Source organism: Salvia splendens, chromosome 10, assembly GCF_004379255.2.
Source record: "Salvia splendens isolate huo1 chromosome 10, SspV2, whole genome shotgun sequence".
In the NCBI taxonomy this organism is placed as follows: Eukaryota; Viridiplantae; Streptophyta; class Magnoliopsida; order Lamiales; family Lamiaceae; genus Salvia; species Salvia splendens.
Window position 1 is genome coordinate 1,256,530 of NC_056041.1, and position 19,142 is coordinate 1,275,671.

The window sequence follows — 19,142 nt, forward strand, 5'->3', positions numbered from 1 at the left end:
TCCATATCTAAATGGTACTACTCCTATTATTATGTTCACTACTTATTTCCTATTTTTGCTTCTGTAGTTGTTGTACCAAAATGTTGTTTGTATTTTGTGCATCTATTTAGAAACATACCACAAGATTTGTCTTGATCTTAGGAATAATAAATTAATGGAGAAAGGCTAAAAATGAGAAAACTTCAAGAGGTAAATTAAACGGCTAAACATTAGTTATAGTACTGTATTAATTAACCTTTATTCCATGGTTCTTGACTGTGAACTCCAAACTGTTTTACTATTAAATAAACTTTATTACATGTTTGTTTAAGTTCTAAATTGTACAAATTATAGTTACTTTTTTAGGCGTAATTTAGTAATTTTACTTTCATTGTAAGTGCATACTGGTTAATTTCTCCTTCAAAGCTCCACTTTTACGAGTTTTGTTAGTACTACTAGGGCTGAGAAAATATACCGAAATACCGCACTTGCCGTACCGAAAAAAATACTGAAAATACCGAATTTTTGGTATACCGTACTTTTCGGTACGGTATTATACCGTACCGACAGTTTTAGGTATGGTAAAGGTATGCATTTTGTATATACCGCGGTATACCGCGTTATACCGCAATTGCGGTATATACCGTAAATTTACGGTACATACCGATATAACACGGTATACCGCAAATACGGTATATACCGTAATTGGCGGTATATACCGCAGATATACCGCGGTATACCGCAATATGCGGTATACCGAAATCACGATACGGTATACTGAAATGTCTGTAAGGTAACGATATCTAAATTTTGGTATACCGACTTTTCGGTATACCGGTATGCGGTATACCGAAAAAAGCGGTACGATAAATGTAAGGTTTTTGGTCATACCACACTTTTTCAGTATGGCAATTTTGGCACGGTATACCGTACCGTTCCAACCCTAATTACTACCTTTTTTTTCTTTTACTATTCAATCACAAGTTTCCAACCAAGAATTGAAGAGTAAATCTTTCGAAAATATCAATGACATTCAATCATATTGGTGCACTTTTTTGCCCTAAAATGAAAATAAAAAAATGTAAAAAAACTAGTAATCCGTTGGAAATATCCTCTTGTATTAGTAGACACAAATACGGGAATGCTCATTTAGATTCATTGGTTTTGATGAATATTGTGAGTGTGTGTGTGTGTTGATTTGATGATCAAAACTCAAAAACACCTTGTTGGGATTCTCTACCCTATTCTTTTGACTGGACCACCCTTGAAAATACCACCTCCCCAATCCCTCCTTTCTTTCAATATATACACACACTCTATAAAATAATATTATATACTTATTATAATATATATTTTTATATGACATGATAAAGTAAATACTCCATGTGTCATAATTTATCCCAGTTTTCCATTTCGGTCCGTCCCACATAATTTGTCTCATTTCACTTTTACCATTTTTGGTAGTAGACCTCATATTTCTATAACTCATTCCTACTCACATTTTATTATAAAACTAATATATAAAAGTAGGACTCACATTCCACTAACTTTTTCAACTCATTTTTCATTACATTTTTTAAAACTCGTGCCCGGTCAAAGCGTCCCAAATTATATGGGACGGAGGGAGTACTAAATTGTGTGTGTCGCCTACTCGTGCATGGCCTATTTGCACGAGGATATTACTTTTGTTAGAAGATTCTGCATGAACTTTAGCCATGATTTTAATATTTTTACCTTTTATTAAAGCATCATGTTTCTAAATGATTTTAATTAAAGATTTGCTTTTAGTGAAAAATCATGGCCAAGATAAATATTTGTCCTATTTCGAAAAAAATGACGTGTGAGTGAGATGAATAAGATACTATGTGTAGTAGAAGAAAACAAACTAGTGCTCTTGAACTTATAAAATCATCACATGTAAACATGCAAAGCCAAAACAAGTCTTGTTCTTGAAACCCTAAAAGTAGAAGTCGTGTGCGTATGTATGTATATATATGTGTAGATTTATTAATTATTTCTATTTATGGCTTAGCTGATAGTACTTGTTTGGTGCATGCATAGAAAATGTATATGTGTTACCAACGGGTCGTAGCGCAGTTGGCAGCACGAAGTTGTGGTGACCTTGCAGTCACGGGTTCAAATCCAGCCACCCGCTGGGAGACTTTCGGTCTTAATTCGCAAGTCCGGTCGAGCAGGATTAGTCTAATTCCATTAAAGGCGGATTCGGTACACCTGTGGTCAAACCAAAAAAAATAAAAATAAAATGCATGTGTGTTTATTGAATTCTAATTTATAAATGAGAAAATATTGTCATTTAAACCATAAATTTTAGTTGTTTTGTGCTTACTCTCGTATCTTTTGAAATAAGTGAATTACACCATTAGTTTTACTATCATATATAATTCGCAATGTATGGACTCCCAAGGACGTGTGCAAAAATTTATTCTTATAATGCCTATATAGTCTCAATTTCGACTTCTGAATTCCAAAACACACACACACACACACACACACACACACACACACACACACACAAATCGGTTATTCTATCCTTACTGGGAAAAAGATTTAAAAAAAACATGTAGCAAATGACTGTGATCTCTGCGAAACTCTACAAACTTCTTGATTTCACAAACGTGCATTCGGAGATAAAGATAGCAAATTAGTATGTTTACGTTACACAGTAAATTATTAAAGTTATACACATAAGATTTATTTGGAGATAAAGATAGAGATAATCAAATTTACAGTATGATGGCTTAATTACTTGCAAGATTGGTTTGAAAATACTAAATCTGCATGCACCACTTTTGAAGTTTTGGACTTCCTTGACTTCACTTCCTCTGTAGAAACTCCCAACCATTTCTTGATGAGGTTATACACATTCTCGTCGCATAATAGTCCCCGGTGAGTCGCACACACCCCAACTCGTTCCACAGCTTCAAATTTATCCGCCTGCACAGCGCAGAGGATGCGTTTTGGTAACTAGAAAGTGCAAGAATTGTCGAAATGGAAATGGAACGGAAGAAGATATTGTACCACTGCTGATTCAGAGGGGACGGTTCCGTCTCCATCTACATAAGAGTATTCCGGCTGAAACAATTGGAAATACACAGAGGATGAGAGAATATACCCGGCTCTTAAACTTGACATCCACGAAAAAAAATGTACTAAGACTTAGACTATAGATCGAACATAAGAGACGACTGAAAGAAGTGTGTCTGCTTACCGTTGAGTGACATATCTCAGAAAGCTCGTTGATGGGAGATGATTCTGAGCCATAGCTGCAGAAGAGAGAGATTATGTGAACAAAAGCAATTCACAGAAAAGAGACTGATATTTTTGTACTAAAAACACGAGCTAAAGGTAAAAGCTCAGAGAGATCGCATGACATGGAACGAGACAATGTGTGTGAGGATAGTAAAGTTGTGATGTTCGAGACCTACCAAACATCAAAGGGTGTTTCAAAAGATGTTCCGTATATGTTGTAAAACGAAACACCAGTGGGGATTTCAGTTTTATTAAGAAGTTCCCGAGTGTCAGCAGCCCATTCAAGAATGGCAAAGTTGAAAGGGAGAGGTACTGTATCTCCGTCATAGTCTAGCTGCAGTATAAAGGAAACGAGACAAGGCACGCGTTTGAGCATAAAGGTTGTGAATATGCAGGAATCCGTATGCAATAATGAGGACAGGGCAACAAAAGTAGCAAATATCGAGTAAAAGACAACAAAATAATTTGGATGTTAAATTCTGTAACTGGAAACCTTGGTTGTAAAGGCAAAATGGCATGATTCACAATCCTAATTGAAGCTGTGTTATAAAACTAATTTACGATAAGACTAAAGCAAGTACCTCGTTGTTTTTTAAAGCTTCTGCGAAAAGAGAGACACATTCGTTGCAGCCATAAGATTCCTGTGTGACTGTAGCTTCTCCATCACTCGAGTTTGATCTCCATACAAGAACCTCAGGTTCTTTCTTCCAATTGAAACCGGGATTTGGTAACATCTCGTAAACAGATGGGCACTCTACCAGCTACATGCATATGAATCCGAAAAAGGTCATGTAGAATGATGAGAGAAAGCGAAGAATCATAATATATAAGTACACAACTTAAAAAATATCACAACTTTCAAATGCGTGCAAGGAATGGTTGTGAGGGCCGTTCATTATATAAGTATAATTGTATAATTAGGATATTACAAGTTGATGCATTGACCATCTTGATACGAAAAAGAAGCTTTCGAAACCATCAACGAACTGCATTCCAGTAAGTATAGAGTCGTTGATGCATCCTGGAGCACCTGTTTAATACAGTATGTAGCAAATAAGACTTCTGCTTCTATGCCTCGCACTTTTAATCTCGAAAAATGGCATCCTTAAACGAAGCAGTAAGCACGATTCTTGAAATTGGCACACGAAATCGTTACAAAATGCAGCAAAAAGATTACCTTGAAAAGGAGTGGCAATAGTAATCCATTTATTAACATATTTGGAGAACACCTGCAGTTTGAAGGAAATTACCAAATCAAGCATCCATTTGCAATGAAACTAAAGCATGTCTTTATACAGAAACAGAGAATATATGAACAATCGAAGAGTTAGTAAAGGCTAAGATACTCAGTGAAGATGAATAGGGCATACATCATTATGAAGAGATATGAAGCACGAGACGAGCAATCCACCCATTGAATGCGAAATCAAGTTAACTTTCCTTCCACCCGAAGCTTTATAAGCTGTCACCAGTCTCTCTTTAAGACCATCCATTATCTGACCAATTCTGCATCCACACAACAAATAAGTATACCAATTTCGCCTAGAAAACGTCGTATATGTATCTATATCTATAAAGGCATATGACATTTCATCTAAATGTGAATCCACTGATTATAAAAGCACATCAATGGAGGAAATCAGCATGTAAAATGATGGTCTACCTATTGCTTTGTCGAAAATCGTATCCATATCCGAACAATGTGGTGCCTTTCTCATACCCACATCCAACAAGCATCTCAATCATGTCATGAAAATGGTACAAATCGGATACATGAAGACACTTTACAAACTGGAGAGCAAGACAAGAAACAAACACAACACACACTTCAGTGAATTAAGCTGACAAAGATACTCAAACACAATCAAATTCAGAGCAAAATGGAAATAGCTAAGTAACAGAAGTAAATTTAAACAGAGCACAAAATGAAAATTAAATCTTTCTTGTGTAAGTTAGGCATAAAAAAAAATTAAAAATGACAAAAAAACAAGGAAAAAAAAAGCTTACAGTTGAAGGGTCCAAAATATCAATGGCATAAAGCCCATAATCATCTTGCGGCACTACTATTTCACTGTCATCATCCAATGATTCTGTATATCCTGCACAAAAAGGAAAAAAAATACACATTAAAAAAACATTAAAAAATGCAATCTTTTTTAGAATAAAGACTATAAAACCTTCACACTACTCAAACAAATAAACACCCGGAAAATAATGAACCTAAAAAAGACATAAAACAAACATGAAAATGTAACTTTTTTTCAAGAAAACTAACTGTAAAACCTTCACACTCAAATTAAAAAGCACCCAGAAAGTAACAAACCTATAAATACATAAAACAATGATAAAAATGTAATCTTTTTCAAGACCCAGAAAGTTAGGAGCCTAGAAAAGACATAAAACAAACTTGTTTTCAAGAAAAGTAACTATGAAATCTTCACACTCAAATAAAAAAAAAATCAGAAAGCAACAAACATAAAAATGTAATCTTTTTTCAAGAAAAGTAAGCATAAAACTTCACACAAACTAAAAAAACACCAAGAAAGTAAAGAACCTGTTTCAGGATTGTAAATGGACCACAGCTTCCTCCTGAACTCCAAATCAGCTAAAAGGATCCGGACCCAAACCCGGGTCTCGGACCCGGTTTTCTTGGATTTTGAGTTGAGAATTGAGCCGGCTATACCCGACACCAGCAGAACCGGGTCGCGGTCGGCGACACTGGCCGAATCGGAGCTCCGGGATCCATGGAAGCAGCTGCGGAAGCCTCGAAACATTGCGACCCGGATAGGTATTCGGGTCGGGTTTGGAATTAGTTGGAGGCTGCAAAAAATGGAGGTTGCTAGAATGGGCAGGTGGAAGACTAGAGCTCATTTAGCACGTTTCTTTTTATCCACTTTTTTGCTTTTCCAAAATAAAAATAAAAAATGCCGGTTCTTGAAGAAACTGGATTTTGTTTTGGAGTTATGTTGACTTTGATTTACACGTGGAGACTTTATTTAAAACTAGAAAAATGTGGAGATAGGAATCTAGTAGATACGGTGAAGAAAATATGAAATACAAGTGTATTATATTGCAAATGGTTCCAAAAATATTTATTAGTGTAACGTTTGTTAAATTTTAATTTTGCATGTCACATTGAAAATATTCTTGTAAATTGACATTCAAGAAATAATTAATTTGAAATAAGAAACCAGATAAATATGATGAAAGTGATAACAAATAAAATGAAATTATTCGTATAATGATGTTGTGTGGTTAACTACAATGTAAAGTCATTTTAATTGACGTTCAGTATCACGCAAGTGAGTATTTAAGTGACATCAATACCAAAATAATTGTTGTTATTATATAAAAACAACATAAATTAATAATTCAACAATTTATAATCTAATTTAAATTTTTATGTGCAAATCAAGAATTTAACGAAATTTCATAAATTTACAAAGTTATATCCTTTTCTTATCCATTTGCACATCAATTGGACAATCCTATTAAATTATTAATGAAATGAAGCCCAAGTTCTAGGACTTTTTTTTTCCTTAATCAAGAATTATCCGCATTTTATAACATAAGTTTGGGGCCCACAGTTTAAGTGTCAAAATTTACAGCTTAAACTTGTCATTTTCTTCATGTGAATCATGGACTAGAAACCTCAAGTATTGGATATTGAAAACGAACTTTATTTTTTTTATTAATGTGTGTAGATATAAACTATAGTTTTAGATCACCAACTCCTACCATATTTCTCTACCCTAATTCTCGAGAACTCCATAAATTTTAAACTTTTGGACTATCAAAATAGAATAAAAATTAGAATATTCGTGAAAAGCTATCAGCATAGACTATACCAGTAATAAATTTAAGTTTATTTGTTAATGACTAGGACCATCAATATGTAAACACGAATTATGAAATTATCTCTAGCTATATTTATAGGGTTTGTTATGAATCTTATGACAACTCTTCTTCTTTTAATAAATAAATTTTATATTCCACTAACTCATTTTACTCATAAAATTTTATTATAAAACAAATATATAATAATATGACCCCATTCCACAAACTTTTTCTACCATTTATTTATTCACAATAATGAAGTATACTTTATGGAATGCAAGTCTTCAAATCATATTAAAATGCATTTTTATAGATAATTTCTTTGATTATTAAATTGGGCTTTTTGCGAGCAGGCCCAGTTTAGAGTGCAGGACTATGATAATCATATAGCAGTACTATTTGGATTGAGAGTTGTACATTGATTCGCTTGCAAAAGCCCAACACCAAACCCAAATTGAGCTATGAAATCTGCTCAGCAGCTGAAAATAAATTCCCCGTTTCCTCTCAATCTCCACACCTCCGCGATCGAAATGGCGGCGAGAAATGCTTTACTCAAGCACCTCAGAGTGTACGCCACCGCTTTGCCGCAGCTCCGAAACTTTCAGAAAATCGATCCGTCTAAGGTGAACTTTATTTCGTGGTTATTTTTGGTTTTTGTTTCATCTAGTGTAATTAATTTGGGTTGCGGTAGTTTTAATGTTTTATTGGTTTAAGGATTGTCTGCTTTTTGAATGTGATTAGTATTTATTAAGATGCAGATATTATGATGTTGGAAATAGGTAAAAGATTAGGTTTTGTGGTTTAGGGTTTGTAATTTCATGATTTGACAATGTGTATTGCAGTAATATTCGATAGGATAGGCTAAGGCACTGCATTCAGAGCAAAGTTTGCTAACTGTGTCGCGTTTAACTGTTTTAATTTGGTTAGTGTTTTTAGTAAAGACAATGATAGCTTACTGTCTGTAATGTTCTGAAATTGAAGTATCAATAGCGGCTTTCGGCTATTTATGGTGGTGCATTCTGGGATCAGTTCTCTTTGTTACAATCAATCGGTTTTAGTCAATTGAAGCATCTCGGGTGGCGAATTCGTTTGTTATGCACTTATGATTAACTTCATCTACTAGTTTAGGAATGATGGGCTATTGTATTGGATTTCTTGATTGATTGAGTTTGTCAAAGAACTGAGAGGTTGTATCTTTCTAAGTTGCTATAAGAAGTGCCTGTTTTAGCTTCTCTGACAGTGCATGTCTTGAGATGCATCCAAATTTATAAGCTATTTATAATTTGTGTCGTTTCGCTAGTCATATTGAATAGAAGTTTATTGGTAGCTACAAACATATTGAACATTGTCAAAGACTGATCTTCAATGAGAAACTCTGATACTAGAGACTAAGAAAGTGTCCCCAGAGATCAATCTAAGAGCCAAAGGATTCATCCTTGCATTGGTTAATCCTACTGCTTTCGAGTGGTTGAAATTGAGATGCCTCTGAATTATAGAGGAACTTTGTTGGCTCAGCCGCTAACTCGGCAGTGTCATATTTATCCCCATGAATAGCAGTAAAACATTTCATTGAGTCAAAATTTAAGGCTGCTGTGATCTTAATAAGAAGTTCATGGTTCATGGAAACATGGGCATCACACTGTTGGAATTCTGGTTTCACATTCTATTCTATTCTATTCATACATTTTTCTTCATTATTGGATGACTTTGATTTGATTCGACTAGTGACTTTGGTGATACAGTTTGATTATTGCAGGTTACCCCAACCATCTTCTTCAACCACCACCAACACCCAACTCTCCGGTTTCTATCGACCCGTCCCGGCCGCTCCACCCGATCCAAAAAGCGTGACATCGGAGCCCGCGCCCGGCAGCTCCAGAACCGCAGACTCTGGACCTACGCCCTCACTATCAGCTGCATTGCCGGATTCATAGTCATCGTGCTCAACCAATTTCAGGACCAATTGGTCTTCTATGTCACCCCCACGGAAGCCCTAGACAAGTACACCTCCGATCCAAAGAAATCCAAGTTCCGCCTCGGCGGCCTCGTCCTCGAGAACAGTGTCGCGCAGATTCCCTCGTCGCCGGAGATCCAGTTCGTCATCACCGACCTAATCAACGACATTCTAGTCAAGTACGAGGGTAGCCTACCTGATCTCTTCCGCGAGGGGCACTCTGCGGTGGTCGAGGGATTCATCAGGCCACTCAACGAGGAAATGAAGAAGAAGGAGAAGGCGCTGTTGAAGAACACTAGCAAATTTGGGGTTTCTGAGAAGGCGAGGACCTTGGAGTGCTACTTTGCGGCGACAGAAGTTTTGGCGAAGCACGACGAGAAGTATATGCCAGCTGAGGTTGCCAATGCTATTGAGAAGAACAAGAAGTTTATTGAGGAGAATGAGAAGAATGGGAAAAACGCTGCTAGTGTGAAGGCGTGATGAAATCACTCTTTCTGGTAATGATTTTTATTAAATTTTTGCTTGGAAATGGAGTATGATTTTTACATATTGGATATAGAATGGGAGAGGGAGAGTAGACTAATTGAGGTTGAGGCGGGTGTGTACTTTTTTAATGTAATAAGATTGTAATAGTGGTACTAATTGAAAAACAGTTGGCTTCATTGCCACAACAAATTTTTTGGTTTTCAAGGGAAGTAATGAATAAACTGTTTGATATCACGTTTAGATTCTTTTCTTCTCTCTGTTGTGAAATACAGGAAGAGTTCGGCCCAAATTCGATGATTATGACGATGAAGCGTGTGACTCTGTTAACAAAACTTTCAGAGTACAACCTTCTTTTAAAAGTAATAGAGATATTTGAAGTTTTAATGTAAAATTGTTAAAGTAATAGAGATATTGATATAAAAATTAATTGAAGTATTGTTAGTAATTTAATAGCTGAACAATGTTTTTTGAAATGAAAATTTTTTATTTTAAGGGATGGATCGAAATAGAAATAGTTTCTAATTTAAAGAAGGGAGAGTATTCACATGATCACATCACACAATTTTTGGCAACAATATTGGTAGTGGGAGGAAATTTTTTGGCAACATTATTGGTAGTGGAAAAGTAAAGTATTTTCATAAATGCTAGAAAAATTAGTTTTAAAGATAATTTCTTTGATTATTTAATTAGGCTTTTGTGAGCAGGACTAGGCCGGACTGGTACAGTTTCGACTTCTATTTTCTTATAAAATATTTTTAAAATTTTAAACTATTTTAGTGAAAATGATTTAGCTGTACTATTTGGATTGGGAGTTGTACATTGATGCCCAAACCCAAGCCCAAACCCAAACCCAAACCCAAACCCAAATTGAACTCTGAAATCTGCTCAGCAGCTGAAAATTCCCAGTTTTCTCACAATCTCCACACCTCCGCGATCGAAATGGCGGCGAGAAACGCTCTACTCAAGCACCTCAGAGTGAACGCCACGGCTTTGCCGCAGCTCCAAAACCCTACCGGCGGCCTGTCTCAGCTGTTCAGACGCAATTTCTCCGATGAACCGAGGGGCTCTTTCCTTGAGAAGTCAGAGGTTACCGATCGGGTTCTCAACGTCGTCAAAAACTTTCAGAAAGTCGATCCGTCTAAGGTGAAGTTTATTTCGTGGTTATTTTGGTTTTTGTTTCATTTAGTGTTATCAATTTAGGTCGAGAGCTGATAATTAGGTATACTGTTTGGATATGGAATGTGTTGAGGTACCTTAGTGTTTTATTGGCTTAAGGATCGTCTGTTTTTGGAATTGATTAGTATTTATCAAGCTGCAGATATTAGGGTTTGTAATTTCATAATTTGACAATGTGTATTGCAGTAAAATTCGATAGGATAGGTTAAGGCACTCTATTGTGAGCAAAGTATGCTAACTGTGTCGCTTTCTAAGTTTTAACTGTATTGATGAGTATTCATGGTAAAGACAATTGTAGCTTACTGTCTGTAATGTTCTGAAATTGAAGTATCAATATAGGCTCGTATCATAAATATTGATGGTGGTGCATTCTGGGATCAATTCTCTTTGTTACAATTAATTCCGTTTCAGATGATTATAGTTAATTTGAAGCATCTACTAGTTTAGGAATGGCAGACTATTGTATTGAATTTCTTGATTGATTGAGGTTGTGAAAGAATTGAGAGGTTGTATCTTTCTATGTTGCTACTGTAAGAAATGTCTGTTTTAGCATCAAAGTTTATATGCTACTTAAAATAGTTTGTTTTGTTGTTTCCAAAACTTAGTACTGTATGTTTTCCAACTCAAATCAGATAGAAGATTATTGGAAGCTGCGATCTTGTTGAATGTTGTCAATGACTAATCTTCAGTCGGAAACTCTGACACCAGAGACTACTATGAAAGAATCCTCGGGATCAATCAAAGATATATTGTTACTTGCATTGGTTAATCCTAATACTTTTGAATGGGTGAAATAGAGATGCGTCTGTATTATATATGGTTTTTGGTTGGCTCAGCCGCTAAATCAGTAGTTTCACATTTATCCTCATAGTTGCGGAAACCAGATATGAAATGCATAGCATTCATAGTTTTCATTAAGTCAAAATTTAGGGCTGCTGTCATCTTCACAAGAAATTCATAGTTCACAACTTGTCTTCTCCTCTCTTATAACATATGCATCACAGTGTTGGAATTCTGGTTTCGCATTCTATTTTTTCTTTGTTCTTGGAAGACATTGATTCGACTCGACTAGTGACTTTGGTGATACAATTTGATTATTGCAGGTTACTCCATCCGCTCATTTCCAGGAAGATCTTGGACTGGATAGTTTAGATACTGTGGAAATTGTGATGGCTCTCGAAGAAGAGTTCCGTTTCGAGATTCCTGACAATGAAGCTGACAAGATCCAATCGCTCAATCTCGCTGTCGACTTCATCTCATCCCACCCCCAGGCAAAATAATGGGATATGGACTTGATTTTCTTCTCTTCCTTCCCATAAAAGCTCTGCTGAGATGATGTTTGAATTTTTCTTTTTTCATTTTTCTTTATCACCCCATAATTTTTTTATTACTATTATGTCTCATTATCTCCAGATTCCATGTGTAATTTGGGTTTTACTTTGTTCTTCATAATTAATGTTGATGGGATACTCCATTTATTATCAAAACTCTGTTAGATCTCTCCTTCATTATAACTGTCCACACTTTGGCAATGATTTTTCACTGTAATAAATATGTCTGTTTATTTTCTACTATTGCCATTCACTTATTTTTACGCCATTTCTTTTGTTTTGTAAGAGATGTTGTGAAATATAGGAAAAAATTCACCCCAACTTTATGATGAAGCGTAACTCAAGACACTCAGTTAATCTAATTTTCTCCATTATTAATAATCATATAGTAGTAGCCTACAATTTTCACAACACACTATTTTTGCAACGATATTGGTAGTGGAAAAGTAAATTGTTTCATAAATGCTACTACTACTACTAAAAAAATGGTTTTGTAATTTTCATACATAGAATACTTTTCCAAATAGGAAGACTTTGACTTGAAGTGTGATTGTGAAAGTCTTCGGTAAATCAAGTCTTTCTACTAGTTGCGAGACTTCGTCAATAGCCACGGTTTTCCTAATTATTACGAAAAACACATTTCTTGACCCATTTTGCAGGGCACGACCAACTTGCACGAAAATTAATAGCACTACTACTATGAAAATTTTTCATTTTTTTTTCATTTTTATTAGTTCATCAAAATAGTTAATAATTTATGAAAATTTTCTTTCGATATATTATCTATTTATTTACAACTTATACCTATATAGTCCACCAATTTAGACATTTTTTATGCATATATTTTAAAAGTCATATTATAAAACTTATATCATTCACCATTAACACTGTTTCTCGTTGATAGAATAAGTATATTAATGACCCAACAAATATATTAGAAACAAGCTATTGTTACTTTTATATTACTCTATTCGTCTCAGGACTTTTTTAGATGTTTCATTCGTCTTAAATCTATTTTATTTTTTAATGCGCACTTTAATGTTTTTGGGGTGCCTCCTCCGAATTTTTTTTTAAATACTCAATTTAAATTACATTTACATGTGATCCACACATCTCTAAAAGTCATTTATGAAGTGGAAAGTCACAAAAAAATGAAGCAATAAAAAGCAAAAAAAAGTAATGCTACTCTAATGGACAAAAGAATGTCACTCAAGGAATCCTATTGGATGAACTAACGTGGTAATAGGGCCCACAGTGGACTTCAAAGTCAATTAAATTTTCCAAACCGGGGCACAATCGTAATAAACAGAAAATAAGTGGTCATAAATAAAAATCAAATTCTATAATTAAATCAAACCAGATCATAGTTACCCACTTCCAACGTTCTTACTCAAAATGGGAAAATCTAAGCATAGAATGCTGCAATCGTTATCTGTTTTTATCGTTTCACTTCATCTGCTTCGCGCTTCGTTCGCTGAGATTATATTCGAGGAGAGGTTTGATGGTACGTTGCTTACTTTTTTTCACTGTTTTGGAAGGAGCAATTTTCATTGTTCAGTGTGTTGCTGATTTAAAGCACTGACTTAATAATATGGAATTTATCGCCTTTTCAGCTGATAAATGATTATTTGAGTTAATTTATGGATTTTTTAACTTGTTTGAAATAGGATCTGTAGTGATGCTGTTGACTGATTTTTAATTTGAGTTAGCTGTTTGGCGATTGTAGTGGGTTATAGGTGGTTAGCTTCTGTGCAATACTGAGCTGATTTTTTTGTGTGGAAGTTGTAAACTTGTTGAGAGAATGTATTTTCTACAATTGCTGGTTATTATGGTGTTTTGTAGGGGTAAGAGTTTGAGTGTGTTTGAGCTTATTAAATTTTTCACTGTTCTAAAAAGTGCAATTTTCAGTGTTTTTGTGTGTTTCTGGGTGAATCACTGAATAATAATGATGGAATTTATTGCCCTTTTCAGCTGCTAAATGGTTATTTGAGTTAATTTATGGATTTGATAACTTGTTTGAAAGAGGATCTAAAGTGATGCTGATGGCTGATTTTGGATTTGAGTTAGCTTTTTGTGTGTGAAAGTTGTAAAACTTGTTGAGAGAGTGTATTTTCTTCAATTACTAGTTATTATTGTGTTTTCTAGGGGTGAGAGACAGTGTGTTGTATACACTAATGTGTGTGTGTATTTTTTGTTTGCTGTGTGGAAAGAGGGATGGAGGAGCCGGTGGGTTCACTCTGATTGGAAGAAGGCTGAGGGTAAAGCCGGCACATTTAAGCACGCGGCAGGGAAGTGGCATGGTGATCCCGATGACAGAGGTTCGATTTCCTTGCGTACAACTCTTTGATTCGATGATGATTGATGCTTGGAGCAATACATGATGCTATAATTGTCTGAATAATGCTTTTGTGTAAACTGATGATGCATACCTTGATTTGTTAAAGGTCCGTGAAATGGAATGTGATTTTGTTATTATATGGTCTCAGGTATCCAGACTACCACTGATGCTAGGCATTATGCCATATCAGCGAAAATCCCGGAGTTCAGCAATAAAAATAGAACAATGGTTGTTCAGTATTCTATTAGGCTTGAACAGGACATTGAATGCGGCGGGGGTTATATCAAACTTCTCTCTGGTTATGTTAATCAAAAGAAATTTGGTGGTGACACGCCTTACAGGTATGTAGTCTTTGCATTTCAGCTACATCTCTCCATTTATTGAATGCGAAGCTGTTTACTTTATCATGTTGTCGTTCACATGTTTTAAGTGTTTTTTTGTAAGTCTTTCCTTCTGCCAAAAAGTACATGTAAGGGAACAATAATATACCAATTCAGTAGTTATATTTTATTTTGTTGGTGTTTCCTTTACTTAGATATATGTGTATAAACTCTTACAACTAGATTTTTCATCTAAAGTTAGTTGGATCTCAAGTCCGCCAGTTTTCAAGCTTCTAACCTATTTGAAACTCTCTTTTTCATCAGCATGATGTTTGGACCTGATATATGCGGCACCCAGACAAAGAAACTGCATGTCATACTGTCTTATCAGGGTCAAAATTACCCTATCAAGAAGGATTTGCAATGTGAAACGGACAAGCTAACACATTTTTACACCTTCATTCTTCGGCCTGATGCATCATATAGCGTTCTTATTGATGGTCGAGAAAGAGATTCTGGAAGCATGTACACGGATTGGGATATTCTGCCTCCCCGGAAAATTAAAGCTGTGAATGCCAAAAAGGTTGTTATCTGCTTCTTATCTTCCAGCTGGCTATAATGTTTTCTCATTGCCCTTAGTTTGCAGGCCAGTATTACTTCACCACATCTATCAACTATTATATATGAAATGACTTATTTGTTTCCGAAACTATGATGACAGCCTGCTGACTGGGATGATAAAGAATACATAAATGATCCTGACGATGTCAAGCCTGAGGTATTACAATTTACATCTATAATGGTGTTTTCATAAGATTTTGTCAGCATGTGTGTGTTTTTTCTCTTCTTGGTCAAGATTTTTACTGGTGCATGACATTGTAGGGATATGATACTATTCCACGAGAAATACCTGATCCAAAGGCAAAACAGGTTAGTTCGGTTTACTAATATCATAACCTCGTCACATGCAATTTGATTGTGCATGGTTGTCATCAATTCTCTTGGCATAAAACTTTTTTTAATCTGATCTTAATTATTTGTATTACTCCAAGCAGCCTCATGATTGGGATGAAGATGAAGATGGAAAATGGAGACCACCAAGAATTCCGAATCCAAAATACAGAGGGCCATGGAAGCCTAAGGTATACCCACCTGCTCAGGACATCACCTACAGAGACTCTGATCATTTTCGCACTAAACTCATATTGATGGTATTTCTTCTTATCACAGAGAATCAAGAATCCTAATTACAAAGGAAAATGGAAGATCCCTTGGATTGATAATCCTGGTAAAGCACATTGTAACATTGACTCTCATTTCAGTGCTTTTGAGTTTGAGCAGTTATGTCTGGTTGTTTGAATTCTACTTATTCTTTTATATGCTTCTCGTCTTTCTCAGAGTTTGAAGATGATCCCGATTTATATGTCCTGAAGCCCATAAAGTATGTTGGCATTGAAGTTTGGCAGGTGGGTTTACGTGTTCTATTGCTACGTTAATGTATTTTCCTTTTTCAGCATAGCTGAAATTGGAGTTTCACTTTGGTGTGGTTGCAGGTCAAAGCAGGTGCTGTTTTTGACAACATTTTGATTTGTGACGATCCTGACTATGCGAAGGGCGTAGTCGAGGAAGTATTTGCTAATAGGGAGGTTGGCATCTTCTCCTATCTGTCTTAAAAGCTCATTATAATGAACTAGCTTCTAAATCTATACTGTATTTTGGAACTTTAGCTTGAAAAAGAAGCCTTTGAGGAAGCAGAGAAGATCAGGAAAGCTAGAGAGGAAGAGGTTTCGCATTAACTAAATAATGACTTATTTCATTTCTCATGAAAAGATGGACGTATAAATTTTTTTATCTCATATGCAGGAAGCACAGAGAGCAAGGGAAGACGGTGAAAGGAGGAGAAAGGAAAGGGGTTATGACAGAAGGCATCGGGACCGGTATAGGGACAAATACAGGAGGGTAAGTTTTCTTTTTTTCCAAAAATAATTCATTTTCATAATGGATAAGATTAGCATCGGTAAATGGCAGCCTTTAACACACCCTGGCTTGGTTAAGATTCATAATATAATAGTTAAGACAAGGCTCGAAGAGAGTGCTCATGATTCATTGTTGCTCAAATTACTGCCAATTGTTTTTCTTGAAGCACCCAACGTCTGAATCTGGATTTTTTTTTTCTTTTGCAGCACCGTGATTACATGGATGACGATTATCACGTAAGTATTTTTTTTATTTTACTAAATGACTATTAAACTTACATGAACCATCTAGTTGTCAATAATGGCATTGGATTCCCAACGATGCGAGTAATATTTTTTTACGAAAAAAGGCTCTGTTGTAGCAACCTACATGTTAGAACCAGCTCAAGAATATATATCTTAGTTAGGAATCTAAAGCCGTGACTCCGTGAGCAAATAATGCATCTACCTTTTGATGTTTGATCAGTGACCTTTGCAATGTCCATCTGAAAATCTAAACTCAAAGTTATGTTTTTTGTTATGTTTGGCAGGATGAACTCTAGACGCCGTCTTCGTGCATAACTGTGAAATCATTTCATAGGCCGCCTTCTCTGTCTGAAATCGTTCAAGTGTAAGAGTACCATTTTGTGTAATGGAAATTGGAATCAAAGGAAGATAAGAGATTCTTGAGAGTAATTGCCACTTTGTTGAATTGTTATTAGTCTTCCAATTCCTAAACAAGTAGTCTTCTTGTTCAGGTTGTCTGTATTCGGTAGCTTCAAACACTGCATTTAGTAGAACTAGTGTTAACACCCGCGTTGTGCACGGGACAAACGATTTTCAAATAATGAAGAAAAATTATAAGATAGATAGATTAAAAACATGATAATAAGAATATAATGACGTTTATAATTAAGAATGTGTTAATTACAATAAATATAAACAATAACAAAAAGAAAAATGCACTCCTCCCAACTCATTCTAAATCAAACATTTCATATTTGGCAAACGATACCTAGGATGTAATTGGAGTAAAATAAAATAAATTAAATATATATTAAATGAGAAGAATAGCATTGCAACATTAATATATACTAATAGATAACCAAAAAAAAACAGTAGATTATAAGTTCATAAAATGGGTAATGTGTGAGATCCGAGAGCAATGTATCGATATTAATAGCAAAGTATCGGTATTAATACTGAATCAAATATATACATATTAGATAATGTTAACCTAATATAAAAAATTTGATTAATTGTTTCATTTTAGTAAAAAAACGGTTCCATACTACTTAATTTTTGTTTTGTATGGCATGTAAGTATAGAACTAACAACGGCTGGCGATGTACATTACATATATTATTAACTTTTGAGTGAACAATAAAAATGGTCTCTTAATTATGGGTTTATCTCGCCAATAGTCCCTGAACTTAAAAAATATCGTCAGACATCCCTGGACTAAGGGTTATTTTGAAATTGGTCATTTTGACTATTTTTGTTCTGAAAATGCCCTTTTGAACATTTGGGTAATTTAGTCTTTTCACATTTTAACTTTTTCAATATGATATTATTTCAAGATGTACTAAATCTGATATTATTTTAAAATTATCTTCATCCCTTCGTCATCCTTCACTTTACTTTTTTTATTTCAATATTAGATTTAATTTTATAAAAATAAATTTAAAATTTAGAATTTTAAATATCAATAAATTATTTTAATCAAAATTATTAATTTATGTGTTGTTTCTGGTCCTATAGCTATATACATATAAAAATAAAATTATGCAACCAACTCACCTAGAACTCTTTTATAATAAATATATGAATTAATAATTTTAATTAAATATAAGCATAGGCTTTAGTATAGGTTTTATTGAGCCTACTTTTTATGGACGAACATTTACAACGGTGGACGCAAATGTTTTTTATTTTTTTTCTGCGTCCGCCGTTGAGTTGAATATGTATATGGCATGAAATATCATACAAATAATATATTTAAACACTTATTTATTTTACTTTCTTTTGCCCAATCTGACAATATCCATTCACTTCTCGAACTAATCTTTTGTAATATATTTTTCTTCATTTTAGCCCATCTTAATTCTACAATGTCGGAAATTTTGTACTCCTTCCGTCTCAATTAAGTTGAGTCTTATGCTATTTTGGGATGTCCCAACTAAATTGAGTAATTTCTTTTTTGACAAAAAATAAAACATCAAATCACATTTACTTAATTATATCAAATTTTTGTTTAGATAATGTTAATCTAATATATAAAAAATTTGATTATTGTTTCATTTTAATAAAAAAATTCCATCATTATTTTAAACTAGTAGTATGAAACGCAGCAATAGAAAAATGAAACGCAGGACTTAAAGTGTGGCATTCAAATTCTTTTTCTTCTCCCTACTTTACTGAGGATACTATATTTAACTAGTACACGTGGCTCTCATAAAACTATGAAACTTGCATTTCCAAAATTATAGTAGTAGC

The 19,142-nt window shown here is 34.6% G+C and overlaps 4 protein-coding genes across 5 annotated transcripts; 3 read left to right on the plus strand and 1 right to left on the minus strand.

The window, feature by feature from the left end:
• Positions 1 to 2,601: 2,601 nt before the first annotated feature.
• On the minus strand, positions 2,602 to 6,143 carry LOC121752933 (phospholipase A(1) LCAT3-like). The gene is made up of 11 exons (XM_042148037.1): positions 5,804 to 6,143; positions 5,257 to 5,348; positions 4,913 to 5,040; positions 4,620 to 4,755; positions 4,427 to 4,478; positions 4,179 to 4,279; positions 3,831 to 4,010; positions 3,426 to 3,583; positions 3,209 to 3,263; positions 3,019 to 3,072; positions 2,602 to 2,934 (listed from the first exon to the last, which is right to left on the minus strand). Exons 1-11 carry the CDS (start codon positions 6,021 to 6,023, stop codon positions 2,743 to 2,745), a joined length of 1,368 nt encoding a protein of 455 aa, XP_042003971.1. The 5' UTR covers positions 6,024 to 6,143; the 3' UTR covers positions 2,602 to 2,742.
• Positions 6,144 to 7,528: 1,385 nt separating this feature from the next.
• On the plus strand, positions 7,529 to 9,766 carry LOC121750139 (cytochrome c-type biogenesis protein CcmE homolog, mitochondrial-like). Of its 2 annotated transcripts, none has more exons than XR_006039820.1 (2): positions 7,529 to 7,709; positions 8,829 to 8,971. XR_006039820.1 is itself a non-coding variant. In XM_042144611.1 (2 exons), the coding sequence occupies exons 1-2, from the start codon at positions 7,617 to 7,619 to the stop codon at positions 9,518 to 9,520; spliced, it is 771 nt and encodes a 256-aa protein (XP_042000545.1). In that variant the 5' UTR covers positions 7,555 to 7,616; the 3' UTR covers positions 9,521 to 9,766. The 2 variants fall into 2 exon arrangements, 1 of the variants encoding a protein (XP_042000545.1); XM_042144611.1 differs by having other exon boundaries at positions 7,555 to 7,709; positions 8,843 to 9,766.
• Positions 9,767 to 10,366: 600 nt separating this feature from the next.
• Positions 10,367 to 12,273, plus strand: LOC121753383 (acyl carrier protein 2, mitochondrial-like). The gene is made up of 2 exons (XM_042148673.1): positions 10,367 to 10,669; positions 11,806 to 12,273. The coding sequence occupies exons 1-2, from the start codon at positions 10,466 to 10,468 to the stop codon at positions 11,980 to 11,982; spliced, it is 381 nt and encodes a 126-aa protein (XP_042004607.1). The 5' UTR covers positions 10,367 to 10,465; the 3' UTR covers positions 11,983 to 12,273.
• Positions 12,274 to 13,380: 1,107 nt separating this feature from the next.
• On the plus strand, positions 13,381 to 17,514 carry LOC121753107 (calreticulin-3-like). The gene is made up of 14 exons (XM_042148284.1): positions 13,381 to 13,537; positions 14,244 to 14,351; positions 14,520 to 14,712; positions 15,016 to 15,274; positions 15,413 to 15,469; positions 15,574 to 15,621; positions 15,747 to 15,833; positions 15,922 to 15,979; positions 16,090 to 16,157; positions 16,245 to 16,337; positions 16,419 to 16,475; positions 16,555 to 16,650; positions 16,875 to 16,904; positions 17,198 to 17,514. The coding sequence occupies exons 1-14, from the start codon at positions 13,429 to 13,431 to the stop codon at positions 17,207 to 17,209; spliced, it is 1,275 nt and encodes a 424-aa protein (XP_042004218.1). The 5' UTR covers positions 13,381 to 13,428; the 3' UTR covers positions 17,210 to 17,514.
• Positions 17,515 to 19,142: the final 1,628 nt, after the last annotated feature.